Raw genomic sequence first — 18,212 nt, forward strand, 5'->3', positions numbered from 1 at the left:
TAAAATTTTCATAAAAAGTAATACAAAAGAACAAGAGCTCTGTGTAAGCTTGAAAGTTTCTCTCTCTCACCAACAGAAGTTGACCCAATAAAAGATACTACCCTACCTACCTTGTCTCTACAATATAAAAGCACAGTCAGTAAATGTTAGTCTACTGAAAAAGGCAATCTCCCAGGACTCCATAGTACAAACAAGGTTCCACTAAAAATTGTGTGTGTATTAAGTTTGATAAGTTAACAAAAATAATCAAGAAAAGTATTTTGTGCCAAATTTGAAGCCACAAAAGCAAGGGAATTGAGAATTTAAACTGAAGCAGATATTGTTTTCCACCCTACAGGAACAAAAGAGCCCAAAGTAATCAATCAGGCTAGCCCACAGTGACTTCACAGCAGAACCAATATTGTGTCCTAAAAGTGCTCCAAATTGGGCTTTGGTATTGATGACTATTAGCACTTTTACCTGTACATTTTCTTGCTTGTTTTTATTCTATCGAATCTTAAGAATCATAGGATAGTTAGAGTTAAAAAAGGATCCACGTTGTTATGCCAGGACAATTAACCACATATGCTACCTTCTGCTGAGAATTTCACAGCTATAACACTGCTATAGGATTTTCATCAGCATTCGCACACCGGAAAAATGGACCAAGAATGATTGGTTTACTTTACCAAGTTTAATTAATCTCTTCTCCAAAGGTGATGTTGCAACAGCAAGAATCAAAGGCAGATTTTAGGTGAAAATGTATCTCCCTATTGATGCTTTCATGTAATTTTGCATAAAATAATTTAGTCACACAGCACTGTTAGGTAAAATAAAAGTATGATAATTATCAATGCCACTACTGCAAAAATACTGATACATATATATCTTAGTTTGATCTAAAATGTACAAAAAGACCACATTAGACAAACAACAGTCCCCCCAGGGAAGGAAAGTGATACCTTGAACAATAGCTATATTAGACGAGTCCAAATGGAGGAGTTCTGAATTAGGTTAGGGCATCAAATTAATCTTAGGTTAAGGCATCACAGTAACCCTATGACAACTCGTCTTTTTAATTTGACAGTTTAAAAAAATATTTATTGTTCAATCTACCTCTCCCACCATTTCTTACTCACCATTAGAAAAAGGAAAGAAAAATAAATCTAAAGACTGCTTTGATGAATAAAGGCTAACAGAAATGCTAATTAAAACAATACTGAAAGAATGTAGAAATTTGTAGACCTACACTGAGCTACCCAGCTGAGAATATTCAGTTCCATTAATTAAATAGAAAAAGAAAAAAATTGTGCAAAATTCAAAGTTAGCATACAGTGAGTCCGATGTAAAATCACTTTTATACCATTTTAACTCCACTACTTTCAATGCAGTTAACTCTTCAGCTACACTACTGTATGAGCAAAATGAGTCCCACATATGTAGATTCCCAAATTTCTTGAAAGTAAGCTTGCAAACAACCTTTCAGGAAAAACTTGGTTCTTTAACACAAAACTGGTGGATGAATTGGCTGCAATGGTGACAAGTTAACTCAGATCCTTCTGTTAACTATCTCCCACTGTCTCACTAGGCTTGGAAAGATTAGATTTTTGTCAGTAAACATCGAGTTCACCATACACACAAACCAAGGAAAGATTATTTCCATCAATATCAAAATTACAGATAGACAAAGTAAGAAAAATGCAGTTTGAGAACTTAGAGTTTGATTTTCAGATATTTAATCAGTACATTTTGACATGTGATGTTGACAATTTGTGTTTTAATTATTATAAAACTTTATAAAACTTTTTGAATCTCAGCATCCACTGTCATTAAATTAGTCTGAACCTCTCACAAGTTACCATAACTGTGGAAATTTAATTCAATAAAAATTGAAAAAAGTTCAAAACCCATAATTGTGTGTAACTGAAGTTTTAAATTGATAAAAATAAAAAGTGATTAAAAATAAATCGATATCATCCATCAAAATTATTAAAAAATAAAAAATGAATTCTACCAACCCTATGTATCTTAGGCCCGGTCTAAACTGGCTGCGGATTTCAGCAGCAGTCGATGGGAGATATGCAAGCCATATACAGTAACTTGCGTATCTTCCGTTGACTTCCTAATGTCTACTTACTGCGGTGTCTCCACTGCACTGTGCTGACAGGAAATGCCCTCCCGTCGACGCAGCACTATTTGCCAGGATGGATTTACAGAGTCGACTTCCTGGTTCAATTGAGCAAGTCTTTGCTGCCACTCAATCGAACTCGCAAAATCAATCCTGCACTGCCAGAGGGACCACTGGCAGTGTAGACATAGCCTTAGTGGGGATCAAACTGGGAAGGAAACCAGAAGGTGAAGGAGCAGAATGCATGCAAGGTCCATATACACATCCTCATGCTCCAGTAGAAAGGTAAACAGGGAAGAGCAGACCCACTGCCGTGCCAGTTACTTCTCAACCATGAAAGTCCAGAGGCAAGGACCTTGAAGCAGAGGGGAAGGAGGGCGGGTAGTGGGTCACACCAAGGAACAAAATATCCCAAAGAACTCCAATTATTGTATAGGTCCGTAGCCTCTCCTTCTTTTAGCTATTGTCCCTATGAGTTCTCTTCAGAAGAATCCTGAACAGTACACCTCAATTACAGAGAAAGGTACCGAGGAGGCCAATTCAGTACCACCAGCAACCCTGGCTGTGAGTGAGTAAAGAGATACTTATGCCCTGTGGAGGGGGCAAAGTACTGTCTTTTGGTCCCCTTAGCTGTAAGGGGGATAGAGGCTAGTGTTTACCAGTGTCTTGGTGGTGGCTTAGATTGATTTTTATGAGGGGCAATGCTACCCTAGAGGGGCACTCTGGTGCCAACATGTCTACCACGGGGTCCTCTGACTCCCACACTTCCTCCACTTGTAGTCCTAGGTTCTTGGCCAGACAGCTGTAGCAGCTCCTGGTGAGCCCTGTTATCCACTGGTGGTGACACACCCGAAGTCCCTGCCACTGCCCTTATCAGGGGAGGAAGATGACGACGCCCCGGGTGGAACCAGGCCTTCCTGGCTGACTGGGTCACAGGTTTCCCCTTACACTAGGTTGTCAAGTTTGGTGCTGGAGTCTGCCCTGGTGCTGATCTCCACACCATACTCTGCGCTCGCCTTGGCACCATCATCATCCACTGCGAGGTCATAAGCAAACCTCAGGTGGCAGGAAAGCCCATGCTTGTGAGGTGACCGAATAGGAATGACTAGAAGTGGACCTCTGGGCCTCATGGTATGCCCATGGACTCCAAAATGGTCATTGCACAGGCATCTGCCACTGCACTTGCCAAGGTCCGATGAAGGGGGCTTGCCTCTTCTCTTGACTGTAGCAGCGTACCTGATACCAGTAACAGCTGTGGCTGGAGGCATAGGATTCTGCCTCTGAGCCAGAAGATTATGACTCTGAACGTGGAGACCACGGCAGTGCCAAGTGGGATGGTGCCAGGAATAGGGCAATAAGTTCTGCATTATGGTAGGTTTACCTCTAGACGGCACTGCGCTTTCCTGTGGTACCGGAGGTCTTCATTCCTGCTCCTTCATCCTCACAGGGGACTGCTGTGTTGTCATGGCTATCAGGTCCATAGCCACCTCAAATGTGTCTGGCATGGAAGGTGAGTGCAGCTCTTCCTTACAGGTGAATCCATCAACACCAGACTCAACGGCACCCTCTGTGGCTCCAAAGTTGATGGTGCCAGCCCTGGTGGGGAAGGTGCTGGGTGCCCCATCACAGGACACACACGGTTGTCATCTCTCCCCACAACCTTTGCTGTAGACAAGCGCCCTCTATCAATTTTCTTTTGACTCTTATGAGACACCAGAGAGTGGGATCGGTGCCAGGTCTTGCCAGTGCTAGGGGTATTCAGTGCCGAATATTTCTTTGGTGCCATAGTCTCTCTAAGAGATGCTGGCACACTCCGCACCGAGGTAATGGGTGCCGAGTCCAAGTGGCCTGGTTGGGGGCGGAGAGCTGCCTTCATGAGGAGGTGTTTCAATCTGACTCTCTTGTCCCTTTTGGTCCTTGGATGGAATCCTCTGCAGATCTTGCACCAGTCCGCGCAATGGGCTTCCCCTAGGCACTTCAGACAGGATTCCTGAGGATTGCCCTTTGGCATAGGTTTATAGCAGGTGCGGCACGGTTTGAATCCTTGGGACAAAGGTATGCCCTGGTTCCCAGGATGTAATGGGGGGCAACTCCCCAAAAGAAACTTCACTATTAATGCTAACTAAGTACTAACTAACTAATTCTAATCTACTATTTACAGGTTCCATAATTATCTACCACTCAAGGAATCTGTGCCAATACAAGAGAAGGCAAGAAGCTCCAATGACCATCATAGGCGGTAAGAAGTAACTGAAGAGGCAGAGGGTTGGCGGGCCATACATACAGCACCATGGAGGCACCACCCCAAAGGGCACCTGTACTGATCCAACGGATACTGCTAAGGGAAAAGCCTTCCAACGACTGCATATGGCACACGCACACCTATTTGGAATCGACATGAGCAAGCACTTGAAGAAGAACTGCCTTTCCAAAGGCTGCATACACTGGAAGCATGCACAATGGTGTAGTGCCAAGAAAACATGTGCACAAACAACCAGATGGAGGCCTTGTAAAACATTCTTGAGTAGGACTATAGAGGTAGACTGAACCCCAGTAGAATGGGCAGTCATTCTAAGTGGGAGATGCACTCCAGAAGATGTAACATGCCAAAATGCATCCTGAAGCCTATTTTGATAGTCTTTGGATGGTGTGACTTGCTGTACCCCATGTACACCATTATGGTGTGATTTGTATATCATTCACGTTAATCCTTATAGTGTAGCTGTGTATTGTTTAATGCAAAGTGTGTCATGTAAGGTGTTTTTGGAATGCTCAAGACATACTGAACGTTGTTATGAAAGTATATTTCTTGCAATGTCACATACATAGTTATGAAACTCTACTATGTAATATTCCCAAATGTGTGTCTCACATGTCTTGAATAGATCCAGGAAAACACAAAGCAGAGTGAGGGTTCATGTCATGCAGAAGCATGCATACAGGAACAATGGACTGGCCTGAGCACCTGATATGGTAATACTCATTTGACTCAAGTGAAGGAAATCACGCCCATTGCCAGACATAGCCGATCACCTGACCCCAAGGAGTAGAAAGGAAACATATTAAGAGCAGAGGCATTTTTGTTGCTAGAGCTCTCCCTTATAATCCATCTACAAAGCGACATCAAGCAAGCAGACTGCCTATGGGGGGGCTGGTTGAAGGAGTCAGCCAGCCTGTTTGGTAAGCTAACATCAAAGACTGAAAGACTGCTGAAATGTTTAGTTTAGAATGAGATTTACGATTTTATTTCTTTCTGATCAATCTGACTCATATTATCTGACTTATAATCACTTAAAATTTTTCTGTACCTAAACATATTTGTTTGTTTTATCTATAGTAGTACATGTGGCTTGAGTGTGTACAGAGACTTCATTTAGAGCGATAAAGCTGGTGCATATCAATTTCTTTGATAAAGTGACTTAACAATAAGCTTGCAGAATCCAGTGGGCAGCACTGAACTCCGTAAAATGGCAGTTCCTAGGGTTGCATCTGGGAATGGGGATGTTGACTGGGGGTCCATCATTATATAATCCCATGAGTGACTGGCCAGAAGCAGTCATTCACTAAAATAGGAGCCACTTATCTACAAGAGGCTGTGAGTCAACTGACCCAGGAGTGGGGGTTCACACAGCAGGGAAAGTGCAAGATGGGCTCCAGGAGTGGGGGGATTTGGGTGACCCAGTGATATACCACTCCAGACTGCAGAGGGGAATGTCACAGTGGCGCAGCGAGCACAGGGTATATGCACAGCTTGTTGCTCGGAATGAGGTTGACACTTTAAGCACTGGTATTTGTGATTTTAAGTGAGCCTTAAGTGCAGTGGCTAAGAACAGTCAGGAGGAGATCACAGTTTGTTATTTTCTGTTTGTTTATTTTGGGTGAGGGAAATAAGCACAGGGAAACATAAAAATGTCTTGTAATGTGGCACTTGCAAAATTGGAAATTGTCAGGCTGCAGGCCCAAGAGAGAGAAGGAATGTGAATTCTAAACGTGGCAGACAGAAATGAAGCTTAAAGAAGCAGCTGAGGCCAGGGAAACTGAGGAAGCCGCCCACAGACATGCTTTGGAGATAAAACAGCTAGAAGCAACTTTTGCTGCAGCAGGGAGAGTCAAATAAGCTGAACAGAAAGCCAGGAAAGCTGAAGAAAGGGCCCACCTTTGGAGGACAAGGAACAGGAGAGAGAACACCAACTGCAGATGTTGGAGAAACATGGGGAGGATCCCAGGTGCCCCAGAGTCTCCCTCCACACCTAAAACATCCAGCTTTGATAAGCTGTGTCCTGATTACAAAGACAGACTGCACTGAGGAGTACTTCACCACTTTTGAAAAGTTCTGTAAGGAGCACAAGATTCCTGAGGAGCAACGTGTTCCCACTCTCATAGCAGAACTGTGTGGTAAAGCTTTGTCTGTGTTTAATGAAATGCCAATTGAGGAGGCTTCAAAGTATGATGCCTTTCAGACGGCTGTCTTGCAGAGGTTTCAGATTACTCTTAAGATTTCTAAACTTCATTCTGCACATTTTAAGAGGGATGCGGGCATAACTCATAGCAAATATGCTTACAAATTATGCAATTTATTAAAGAAGTGGGTCAAGGGTAAGGGTACTGAGACATATGACCAGTTCTCTGACCTCACAGTGCAAGAAAAATGTCTAAGCATCTGTACAAATGATGTGAGGAACAGCCTGTGGGATAAGGATTTGAAATCTGAGAGAAATGGCTGCAATGCAGATGCCTTTGAGCAAGCAAAGATGTCTATGGGCCATAAGCTTCAGAGGAAGGGGCATAAACCCAGTTCTAAAGGGGGATCCCATTTTACCTCTGTGAAGAAAGAGGGTGGATGGGAAAACAGACGATCGACCCCCCAGAAGCCGTGTCTCTTAGAAAAACCCACTACAACTCACCTATGAAGGAAGAGGGTCCAAGGTGTTACAAATATAGCTCTACTAAGCATTTGAAAAATCAGTGCCTGAGGTTGAAGGGGGTTAATTCCCCCCTAGTCCAAGTGAATGCAGTAATTCTAGCTCCTGAGGCCAGGTGGCACTCACCATTTACATGACCGGCTTTGTGGGCGTTGTGGGTGCAGGGGGGAATACAGAGTGTCTCAGAGATATCAAGATAAACGGCAGGGAAGCTGTCAGATAGAGGGACACAGGAAAACAGGCTTCCTCACTTTCTGCAGTAACTGACGTTCTTCGAGATGTGTCCCCCGCTGGGTGCTCCACTGCAGGTGTTGGCGCATCCTCACATCCTTGATCGGAGATTTTGTCAGCAATGCCCGTCTGAGTTGTGTACATGCCGTCCCCATCTCATGGTGCCGTTGGCGCCTTTTCAGCACGTGCATGACCTGACACCCTCTGTTCCTTCTCTACCAAAGAGCCACAACGCTTGACTCTGAAATAGAGGGGAGGAGAGTGGGTAGTGGAGCACCCACAGGGACACACATCTCGAAGAACATCAGTTACTGCACAATATAAGTAACCCTTTTTTCTTCTTCGAGTAGTGTTCCTGTGGGTGCTCCACTCCAGGCGACTCTCGAGCAGTGCTCTCAACTGGCAGAGGGAACTTCAGAGATGGTAAGTTGAATGGATGAGAGTACTGAAAGTCCGATTGCTGTATCATGTCTTTTTGCCTGATCAATTGTGTAATGCTTTATGAAAGTGTGGGTCACAACCCAGGTAGCTGCTTTACATATTTCCGTGATTGATAGGTCTTGCAAGAAGGCTGCAGATTTGGACATTGATCTAGTCGAACGTGTCCTGACCATTTTGGGTGGTGTTACCCCTGACTGTGTGTATGATGTGTGGATACAGCTAGAAACCCACTTTGATAGCCTTTGGGCAGATATGGCGTCGCCTTTGGAGCATTCTGTAATGGGCACAAAAAGTTCAGGAGATTTCCTAAAGGGTTTTGTTTTTTCTAGGTAAAATGCAATGGCTCGTCTGACATCCAGCATATAGAGGGCCATATCCTGTGTATTAGCATGGGGTTTGGGATAAAACATAGGTAAATGAATGTTTTGGTTAAGGTGGAATGCTGATGACACTTTGGGGAGAAATTTAGAATGAGGTCATAGCGTTACTTTATCTTTATGAAATACTGTGTACAGTGGCTGGGCCATAAGTGCTGCGAGCTCACTTACGCATCGTGTCGATGTAATTGCTACTAGAAATTATACATTCATTGACATGTGTAATAACCAGCAATTCACTAAAGGCTTGAATGGTGGTTTGATAATGGTCCTTAGGACTAAACTGAGGTCCAAAGGTACTGTGGGTGGATATATATCAGGATACACGTTCTGTATACCAGTCATGAAATGTTTCACAGTTGGGTGTGCACAGATTGTGATATCCTCTACAAGATCACGGAAAGTAGTAATAGCAGCTAGGTGTACTTTAAGCGAACTCATTGATAGCCCTGCTTTTTTTATTTCCAGGAGGTTGTCCAGTAGGATGGGGATAGGCACTATTGCTGCATTGATTTGTCTCTATTGACATCATAAGGAGAATGTACACCAGTTCTGGAGGTAAGTTTTCCTAATAGCAGGTTTTCTGCTATTCTGTAAAATATGCCTCACTGATTCTGAGCATTGTAGTTCCGTTTGTTGGAACTAGTTAGGAACCATGCTGTTAGATGTAACTTCTTCAGATGCGGATGGCCAGTGCGTCCCTTGTCCTAGGAGAGAAGATTCTCGAATAGTGGGAGAGAGATTGGCGTGTGAATTGACATTTGTGTCAGGTAAGTAAACCATGTTTGTCTGGGTCATGCTGGTGCTATCATTATCACCTTCACTTTGTCTTTGCGTATTTTGTGTATGGTTTTGGATATCATGGGAATGGGTGGCAATGCATAAAGGAGACCTGTATTCCAACTGAAGAGGAACGTGTCTCCCATCAATTCTCTGCCCAAACCCACTCTGGAGCAGAAGTAACAGCACTTGTGATTCATTGTTGCCGTAAATAGAGCAATTGTGTGGTAACCCCATTGTTGGAATATGTTTTCAGTGGTCTTTCAGTCTCTGATATTAGTTTACAACACAGGCTGGCTGACTCCTTCAACCAGGACTGACCACCCTCCCCCCCCCCCCATGGGCAGGCTCAGTCGCTTGTTGTTGCTTTGCAGATGGATTCCAAGGGAGAGCTTGAGACAAAAATGCATCTGCCTTTAACATGTTTCGTCACCCCCTAGGGTCAGGTGATCAGCCATGTCCAGCAATGGGCATGATTTCCTTCACTTGAGTCAAATGAGCATCACCTTATCAGGTGCTCTGGCCAGTCCATTGTTCCTGTATGTATGCCTCTGCAAGGCATGAACCCTCACTCTGCTTTGTGTTTGCCGGGATCTATTCAAGACGTGTGTGAAACATATTTAGGAATATTAAATAGTAGAGTTTCATAACTACATATGTGACATTGCACTAAGCATATTATCATAATAATGTTCAGAATGTCATGAGCATTCCAAAAACACCTTACATGACACGCTTTGCATTAAAAAAATACACAGTTACGCTATAAGAGTGAACATGAATGATACACAAATCACACCATAAGGGTGTACATGGGGTACAGTGTGTCACAAGTGGAAATCAATTGTCCCTTCATTCTCTCTGTGAAGGGGACAGTCTGTGGGAAACCCTATTGTGCTTAGTCCTATCAATAGAAAAGGCAAAAACTCTTCTTAAGTCCAGAGTTAAGGAGACTGGACATCTCTCTCAAAGATTGAGGCTTGGAGTAAAACACACTGGTAATTGAATATCCTGATTGACATGGAAGTCTGTTGAAAGCTTGGGTAAGAAATGATTACAGGGATGTAAAGTCACCTTATTGCTGTAGAAAGCCACGTACTGTGGATCAACCATAAGAGCTCCTAGTTCCCCTACCCTTCTGGCCAGGGTGAGAGCTACAAGGAACCAAGTTTTGAAAGACAGATGAAGAAACGAACCACTCCCCTTGGGTTCAAATGGGAGTTCTCTCAAAGCACTGAGAACCAGGTTAAGATCCCAAGGTGGAAAAGGGTCTCACATTTGCAAAAAGGCTAGACAGTTAAATCTCACAGTGGCAGGATGCACAAATACTGAAAACCCTTTGACAGGTGGATGAAAGGCTTTAAAGAAGGCCAGGTGAACCTTAAAATGGCTCAATGACAAACCCAGAGATTTTTAATTTAGCAAGTATTCAAGTAAGTATATGAGGAGAGACTTGAAAGGAGACACGGACAGCTAAGTGCACCAGACTTAGAAACACTTCCACTTTTGAAGGTAACTTCCTTGCAGTGCATTTTCTACTAGTCAGTGAAACATCTGAACCTTGATAGAGCAATTCTGTTCTTACACCCAAGAATCACTGAGGAGCCAGGCCTGAAGATGCATCCACAAAAGGACGGGGTGAGTGATGATGCCTTATACCTGCATCAGAAGGTCTACAGTCAGAAGAAGGTAAAGAGGTAGTCGCAGAGACAAGTGAAAGATATGGGAACCATATCTAACTTGGCTATGATGGTGCAGTAAGGATCATCACTGATTTTTCTTGTTTCAAGTTATTCAGAACCTAAAGGAGCAGCAGCATTGGAGGATAACATACATAGGATTTGAGACCAAGGGGAAAAAAGGGTGTCTTTTCATGAGTTGTAATTGTGTCCTTCCTTCAAGCAGAAATACCAGCACTCCATGTTAGATGGCATTGCACAAGGATCTATCTCCAATGAATCCCAAGGAAGACAAATCTCCTGAAAGACCAAAATGGTCAACTCCCACTCATGGTCTCGATGGAAATGCCTGTTCAGATAGTCCATCGTGTTTTGCAGTCCCAGCAGAAAAAACACTGAGGTGACTATGCGGTGTGATATACACAAATTCCATAGCTTTATTGACTCTGCACATAAGGACTGAGATCTTGTTCCTCCTTGGAGATCCATAGAATACATGGCCATTTTAGTGTTCATCATTACTCTGACTGAATGACCCCGATCGATAGGAAGTGACGAGAAGCATCTCGAACTGCCCTGAGTTAAAGAAAGTTGATGTGGATTGATGATTCCTGGGTAGTCTGTTTGCCTTGAGCTGTGATGTCCTGGAGATGGGCATCTCAACATACTAGGGAGACATCAATGGTGGTGACTTTTTTTTTTTTTTTTTTTGGGGGGGGGGGGGGCTGATGGAAGGGACAGGCACATGAACGGAACTCCCATATGAATCTCATGGGGGTCTTTTCACCAGCTGATGGAGTTGAACACTCTGGTATAGCTACACATTTGGACAATCTGCTTGTTAAGAACGTAAACAATTCTGAACCAGGCTTGAAGACGCCAAGAGTGCAGACTTGCATGGGGTGTTACAAATGAACAAGCTATCACACGGCCCAAAAGTTAAAGACAAACCCTCGCTCTGGTTTGTGGGTTCTGTTGTAGTGTCAAAATGAGGCTGGCCATAGTGGCAAACTTATCTGGAGCCCCTATGATCTGGCAGTTGCAGAGCCTAGACTGGCTCAAGTGAAGTCTATGAATTGTACAGGTGTCACAGTAGACTTTTCTGCATTGATGGGTCCACAAAATATAAGAGGATTGGGGCCTGTTGATTGCTGACTATACCTTGAGGAAGGAATGACTCTTGAGAATTTGCTTTAATTCATAAAGTCATACTTCACCATCAAGGCATGGTAGCTGGCAACCATAAATTACAGAGCAGTTGAAGAATAGCTTTTGTGGCTAAGAAGGTCCAGGCACATACGTTCTTTTTCAAAGGGGGATCAATCTGGATCGATACCGCCGATTCCTTTCATTAACAGCATCAACTACCAAAGAGTTGCGGGTGGAATCGGAGAAAAGATACTCTCAATCCATGGCCAGTACATAGAACTTTTTGTCAGTTCTTTTGCATGTGCGTGGGATGGTCATCAGTGTTTCCCATATCATATAGGCTAGTGATAGTAAAGCATCACTGGAAGGCAAGGCAATCTTGCTCTGAGGGGAAGTATGCAAAATATCCACCTGGGAGTGTTTTGACTCTTCTATTTCCTTCAGGGGATCAACAAGGCCTCTGTGATTCTTTTCCTTAACTTGTGAAAGGCCTTGTACTCTTCCATGGAGGATGGTTGAGGGGCCATAACCGTCTTGAGGATTTGTTAGATGAGGGTTTCACCTTCACTCCTGCTTCTCTGGAGAATCTTCCTAGGGAAGAGAATCCTAAGGGCCAGTGGTTGTTTATCTTAGCAGATCCTCTTGCATGGGGGCACCTTATAGAATTGACCACATAAGGGGCAGAAGGGGTCCAAAGAGACCAATGTTGCAGGGCCTAAGGGAAAGGAGTGGGGCCCCAGGGATGTTCCTGCCAAGGTTGACAGGTAAGTTGACTGGTACATGGAGTCTCATCCGCAGGAACATCCTCAAGGGAGGAAGACTGAACGGGAAGGTGGTGGAAATGCCTGAGGCAATATCATCTCCTGTCTCCAGTGGAGAAGCTATGGGTGTCAGTACTAGGGGTCAAGGTGGGACTGGAGCGATGGTAGATCCATCCCTCCCTGTACATTCTTGTACCAGGGTATGAGAATGTCTAGGGCACAGTGTAGACCAACAGATATTGCTCACAAAAATCTGATTGAAAATGCACGGGCATGTGCACACCTGAAGTGGAGCACCCATAGGGACAGTGCCTTGAAGATGATGACCTATGAGGTCATTCAACCTATCTTTCCAAACTACAAGTTTCCAGCACTTATGCTAAAGAAGACCTTCCAAGCTTTAGGAAAATAACCCAGGTTTCTCATCAAGTTCAGCACCACAGAACAGATTCTACGGATGATGGCAATGCTCTTTTTCTAACAGGGCTTAGCCAAACTGTGGTCCATGGACAGCTGACTGGTCGTACGGCAATGGCTGCCCCTCCTTATTTCCAGTTGTAAATCACACTAAAAGGCAGCTAAAAATACACTGAGATTTTCAAAAATGCACCATATTAGCTTAACTCTGCTTCCACTGAAATCAATGAGAGCTTTACCATGGACTTAAAAGGAAGCAGATATAGGTCAATGCCAAGCAGTTTTGAAAAATTCACCCTAAATAACAAGAGTCCTGTAGCACTTTAAAGGTTAACAAATTTCTGTGGGCATAAGCTTTCGTGGGCTGCAACCCACTTTGTCAGATGCAGCTACCCCTCTGGAACTTTCCACCCTAAATACTTTCCCAGTAGTACTTTTTCATACAAGGGTAATGTGGATTCCCCTAAATGGGTCATTGGCAGCAGGGATCAAACCCAAGACCCTGGATTTAAGAGCAGAAGCCTCTTATGACTGAGAAAAATGATGCAGCTCTGTTAATTTAAAGCCAGTAACAAACTCATTAATCTGTATGTGTGGCCCAGACAACAGAAGTGTCCAAGTGCCACACTGTATGATTTACATATGCAAGTGCAGTAATTACCACAGGGATGTTGTGAGGTCATAAATGAAAAGCAGAGTGGGTATATCCTATGAAAAAGTTTCAGAACTCCAGAGTTACTGTGAATGTAAATTCTGAAATTCTTAAATATATACCTTGGACACAAATGAAGCAGTAACAGTCCAATATTCTTTATTATGTCTTGCTGTGTTTGCAGAGACAACTTGAAGATCATATGGATTATAGGGAGACTTAAGGTTGTTCCTGTTTCTTCTCAGACAATATACATATTCTCCATTATCGTTCAGTAATAAAGGTCTCTGTTAGAAAAGGATACACATATTAGATGTTACTGTACCACTTATTTTTCATAAATACAAATTGATTATGTACTTTACCTTAAGTAGATAAATATAAATTCAAACAACAGACTGACTAAAAAACAGAATGGTGAATAATGGCATCAGATTAGCTGAAAATTTACTTATTATTAAACCATATAGCTCTTCAAGTAACATTAGTCTAAACAGTTATTCTTCTATTCCATGACAGGAGAGTTTTTAAATGCTCATAGATTCCAAGGCCAGAACTGTGATCATCTAGTCTAACCTCCTGTGTAACACTCACCACAGAACTTCCTCAAAATAATTCCTAGAGAACATTTTTTAGAAAAACATTCAATCTTGATTTAAAAATTGTCATTGATGGAGAATCCACCACAACCTTTGGTAAATTGTACCAATGGGTAATTACTCAGACTGTTAAAAGTTTACCTTATTTCCCCATCTGCATTTGTCTCACTTCAACTTCTAGCCACTGGCTCATGTTATATCTTTCTCTGCTAGACTGAAGAGCCCCATTTTCAAATATTTGTTCCCCATGTAGATACTTGTAGATTGTAATCAAGTCACCCTTAACCTTCTCTTTGTTGAGCTAAATAGATTGAGCTCCTATCTATCACAATAAGGCATGTTTTCTGATCCTCTAATTCTCGTGGCTCTTCTCTGAATCCTCTCCAATTCATCAACATCCTTCTTGAATTATGGAAACCACAACTGGACACAATATTCCAGCAGTGGTCACACCAATACAAAATAGAAGTAAAATAATTTCTCTACTCTTTTTCAAAGATTCCTGTGTTTATTCATCCCAGGCTTGCATTCGCTCTTTCGGTCACAGCATCACAATGGGAGCTCATATCCAGCAGGTTATCCACCATCACCCCCAAATCTTTTTCAGAGTCACTGCTTCCCAGGATACAGTTTCCAATCCTGTAAATATGGCCTACACTCTTTGTTCCTAGAGGTATACATTTACATTTAGCTATATTTAAAAGCATATTGCTTCTTTGCATCCACTCCATACCTCAGAGGTCAAACTTGAAAGCCACACACTTTGAGTAATGGGCAATCACAAAGCTTTGTACTCGCCCCAACACTCTTCAATGTCTATACAAGTGATATGCCTGAAATGATAGTGCAAAGGTTTGTCTATGTTGATGATCTGGCACTCGCAACTTATGCCCAAAGCTTTAAAGAACTTGAAGTGACCCTTACACCTGACCTTAAGATCATGGAAGAGTACTTCCAAAAGTGGCAGTTGAGAATAAATACAAGTAAATTGGTAGTCTCTACTTTTCACCTTGTGACGCTGGCTGGACTGGGAGGGGCATTTATTATATTATATATTATTAACATCAATATGTCAAAATCATAATAATTCATGAGAGATATGCCATGTCAGGTACCGTAAGAAAGGCTATAATATGCCAAGTAAGATGATGATGTTTATGTTCATGTGTTATATGTGTAATGGAAGTTATGGATGTGTTTGCATTTGTATTTCATCTTGTACTGTGTTTCTGGGCGACATCCCAGATAGGATGGCTGCAGCACTAGCCTGCTTAATGGCCCATTAAGAAATTCACAGGTACAATGGGCCCAGGGGGAGAAGCCAGGGATATACCTGATGAGTCAACAGGACTTACTCATGTGACTCTGGACTCCATCTAATTCCTGTAAATTTCCACAAGCAGCATGGCAAAGGCAAAAAGACATAAAAGGCAGCTGCACCACATCCATTTTGTCTTCGGTCGTCAGTCTTCACCTACCTCTGGATCAGCTCATCTACAACTGAACTGAACTGAAGCTGTGAAACAAAGGACTGAGATTCATCCAGGTACTGGAAGTACACCGGAGGGATAATACAAGCCTGCAAATGCCACAATTCTGTTAGAAACCTGATATATATGGACTTTCAAATCAATTGTATGTGTCTGATTGCTTTAATCATTTAACACTTCTCCTATAGTTTGTTTCTTTCCATTCATAATAAATCTTTAGTTTTAATTACTAAAGAATTGGCTGGCAGCATGGTATTTTGGGTAAGATCCAAATTTATATTGATCTGGTACTGTGACTGACCCTTTAGGGTCAGGAGAAACCTGTTTGGTAAAGAGCTTAGAGTTTTAAATAACTGATCTCTTTACTGGACCTAGTTGCTGACTGGAAGCCAGAGACTGAAATTAAGTAAAGGGGACTGTCAATATTTTTATTTTAGCTTCTTGATACCCATTGTGGGGAATCAGAAGCATTGTTTGTGGCTGGTTGCGAAGTCTGACTTCAGTGTCACCCACCAGTGTTGGGAGAATCTGCTCTCCTTTTACAGACTACCCTGACCTTGGCATTTTCAGGTGGTTACCCTAGACACAGACAGAACACACACCTTGACAACAGAATTGCACAACATACTGTTGAGTTTTGTGGTGAAACTGTGCATTATGACCCAAAGCCAACATATCTCAGTGTCATTCTTGACCACACACTGACCTTTGATGACCACCTCAAGAAGGTAGCCTCTAAAAGTGAAGATTCGCATCACCATTATTCAAAAGTTAGCAGGAACAAGCTAGGGATCAATTCCCCTGGTGCTACAAACATCGGTGTTGGCCCTGGCATAGTCAGTTGCAAAGTGCTATGCATTGGTATGGACACAAAGTTGCAGTACCCAACTTGTGGATAGGCAAGCTAAATAGCTAAATCACATTATGTGAACTATCATGGGAACTTTAAAATCAACTCTTCTACCGTGGCTTTCCATATTAGCAAACACTGAACCTCCAGCTACCTATCAAGGTATAGCTACAGCAGGAGAACGTAAATGTACAAAAGTCCACCCAAAATTTCCCACTGTGGGGCAGTGACTCCTATGAAAGAGACTGACCAGCGTGTCCTAGTAGTGAGGCTCCCCAACTAAATGCTGAACTCACCAACTGTGTTAAGTAGTGGGACCTCAAGATATCACAGAGGTTGCAGTAGAGCGATACAGAGCCAGAGTGAATGACAACACATCAGCCAGCAGTGCAGCAGCAGAGTGACGGACAACACAGTGGTCAGCAGCAGAGAGAACAACAGAGTGGTGGAGTCAGCAATGTAGAGTGAACAATAAAGCAGCAGCAGCAGAGGCAATGCTCGATGCCTCCTTCCCGTCCACCACCACTGGTGTGGGAGACAAACTCATGCAAACACACCTCTGAACTCTAGGTCTTCGCTGACGAAAGACAACAACTGTGAGTGTGGTGCAGTAGAGGAAGACTGGAGTCGCATGTTAAGGGAACATTTTGTTTGTCGGACTTGCACACCGCAAAGGACACTGCTCAACGTATTCTCGGGTGGGTGTTTTGCTCATGGGCATATGCTTGCCAATCATGCTTATGGCATTTCCCCAAATCAATGCTGGGTTCTTTTCCCCCTTTTTATTAAGTTTTCTTTTCTATACTCAGACTCGGTACTTGGGTTGGTGTGTAATTTTCCCAGATTACTGGGTGAAGGCTCGAGCCGATTCTGTGTTGTATTGTTAAAAGGAACCCCTAGATATTGAACCTGGCCCTTGTCACTGCCAACTCCACCTGGCAAAAGGGTTACCATCAATAATCATTCATATTTTCTGATTAAATTCTTCCTCCCAGCAGATTTGGCTCATAATAGTTTTCAGCTTTTTGAGTTTTTTCTAAATCACCTTTCTCATGCACATATGGCATCTGCAGAGCAACATTCTATAAATACAGATGTAGGTCCATTAATCATTTCCAGGCCTCCTCTGTGACATTGCGGATATCATCCATTGCACCTCTGAACCCATATATGGGGAACTGAGTTATGATTTGTTTCATGGATTGGATGTTTTCACCACTGTTGCACAAAGGCGATTCCATTAAACAGTGTAGAGGGGAAGGGTCAAATGGTGTCTAGGACTCTTTAGGCAGAGACCCCACCCACTTTCCTCTCCACTGGGTTTTGGCACCCCAACCCCCAGTGCAGTTCATTTGAGGGTGACCACCTTCACTCAGGGCTTGCCAAGCACAGTTCTGCTGTCCCCACTCACACAACAAGGACAACAATCTTTCATCACCTCTGCACTCAACACCAAAGTGACTTGCAATCCAACACCAGCCAAAAGTGATCATTTGGGCAAAACAGCTCCATCATGCACACCTAGACTATTAAAAAGTAACCCACAAATATAGCAGGGTTCTTGTACATTTAGCAGAGCTGGCTGAGGCCATTGTCCACCAGGTGATTTATATCATTGACGACAGTAAGCTTGCCAATGCTCAGAGGTTGTAGTTGCTTCTTTGTGTACTGTAGGAGGTAGGACCATATATTTGTTGACATCTTGCTTTATGTAAATTGACAGCCCATATTTTAGGTAGTAATTGCTCAGTATGAGG

General features: G+C 43.0%; 1 protein-coding gene across 1 annotated transcript in view; it reads right to left on the reverse strand.

The window, feature by feature from the left end:
* DNAH14 (dynein axonemal heavy chain 14) overlaps positions 1–18,212 on the reverse strand; it is a 584,657-nt gene that overhangs the window by 520,858 nt on the left and 45,587 nt on the right. Inside the window, exon 8 of the mRNA XM_067564773.1 lies at positions 13,639–13,803. Within this exon, the coding sequence (XP_067420874.1) occupies positions 13,639–13,803 (165 nt within the window). The remainder of the gene's footprint in view (positions 1–13,638; positions 13,804–18,212) is intronic.

The sequence above is a fragment of the Emydura macquarii genome, unplaced genomic scaffold (assembly GCF_026122565.2).
Source record: "Emydura macquarii macquarii isolate MOO-44397 ecotype Brisbane River unplaced genomic scaffold, CSIRO-AGI_Emac_v2 contig_2676, whole genome shotgun sequence".
Taxonomy (NCBI): domain Eukaryota; kingdom Metazoa; phylum Chordata; order Testudines; family Chelidae; genus Emydura; species Emydura macquarii.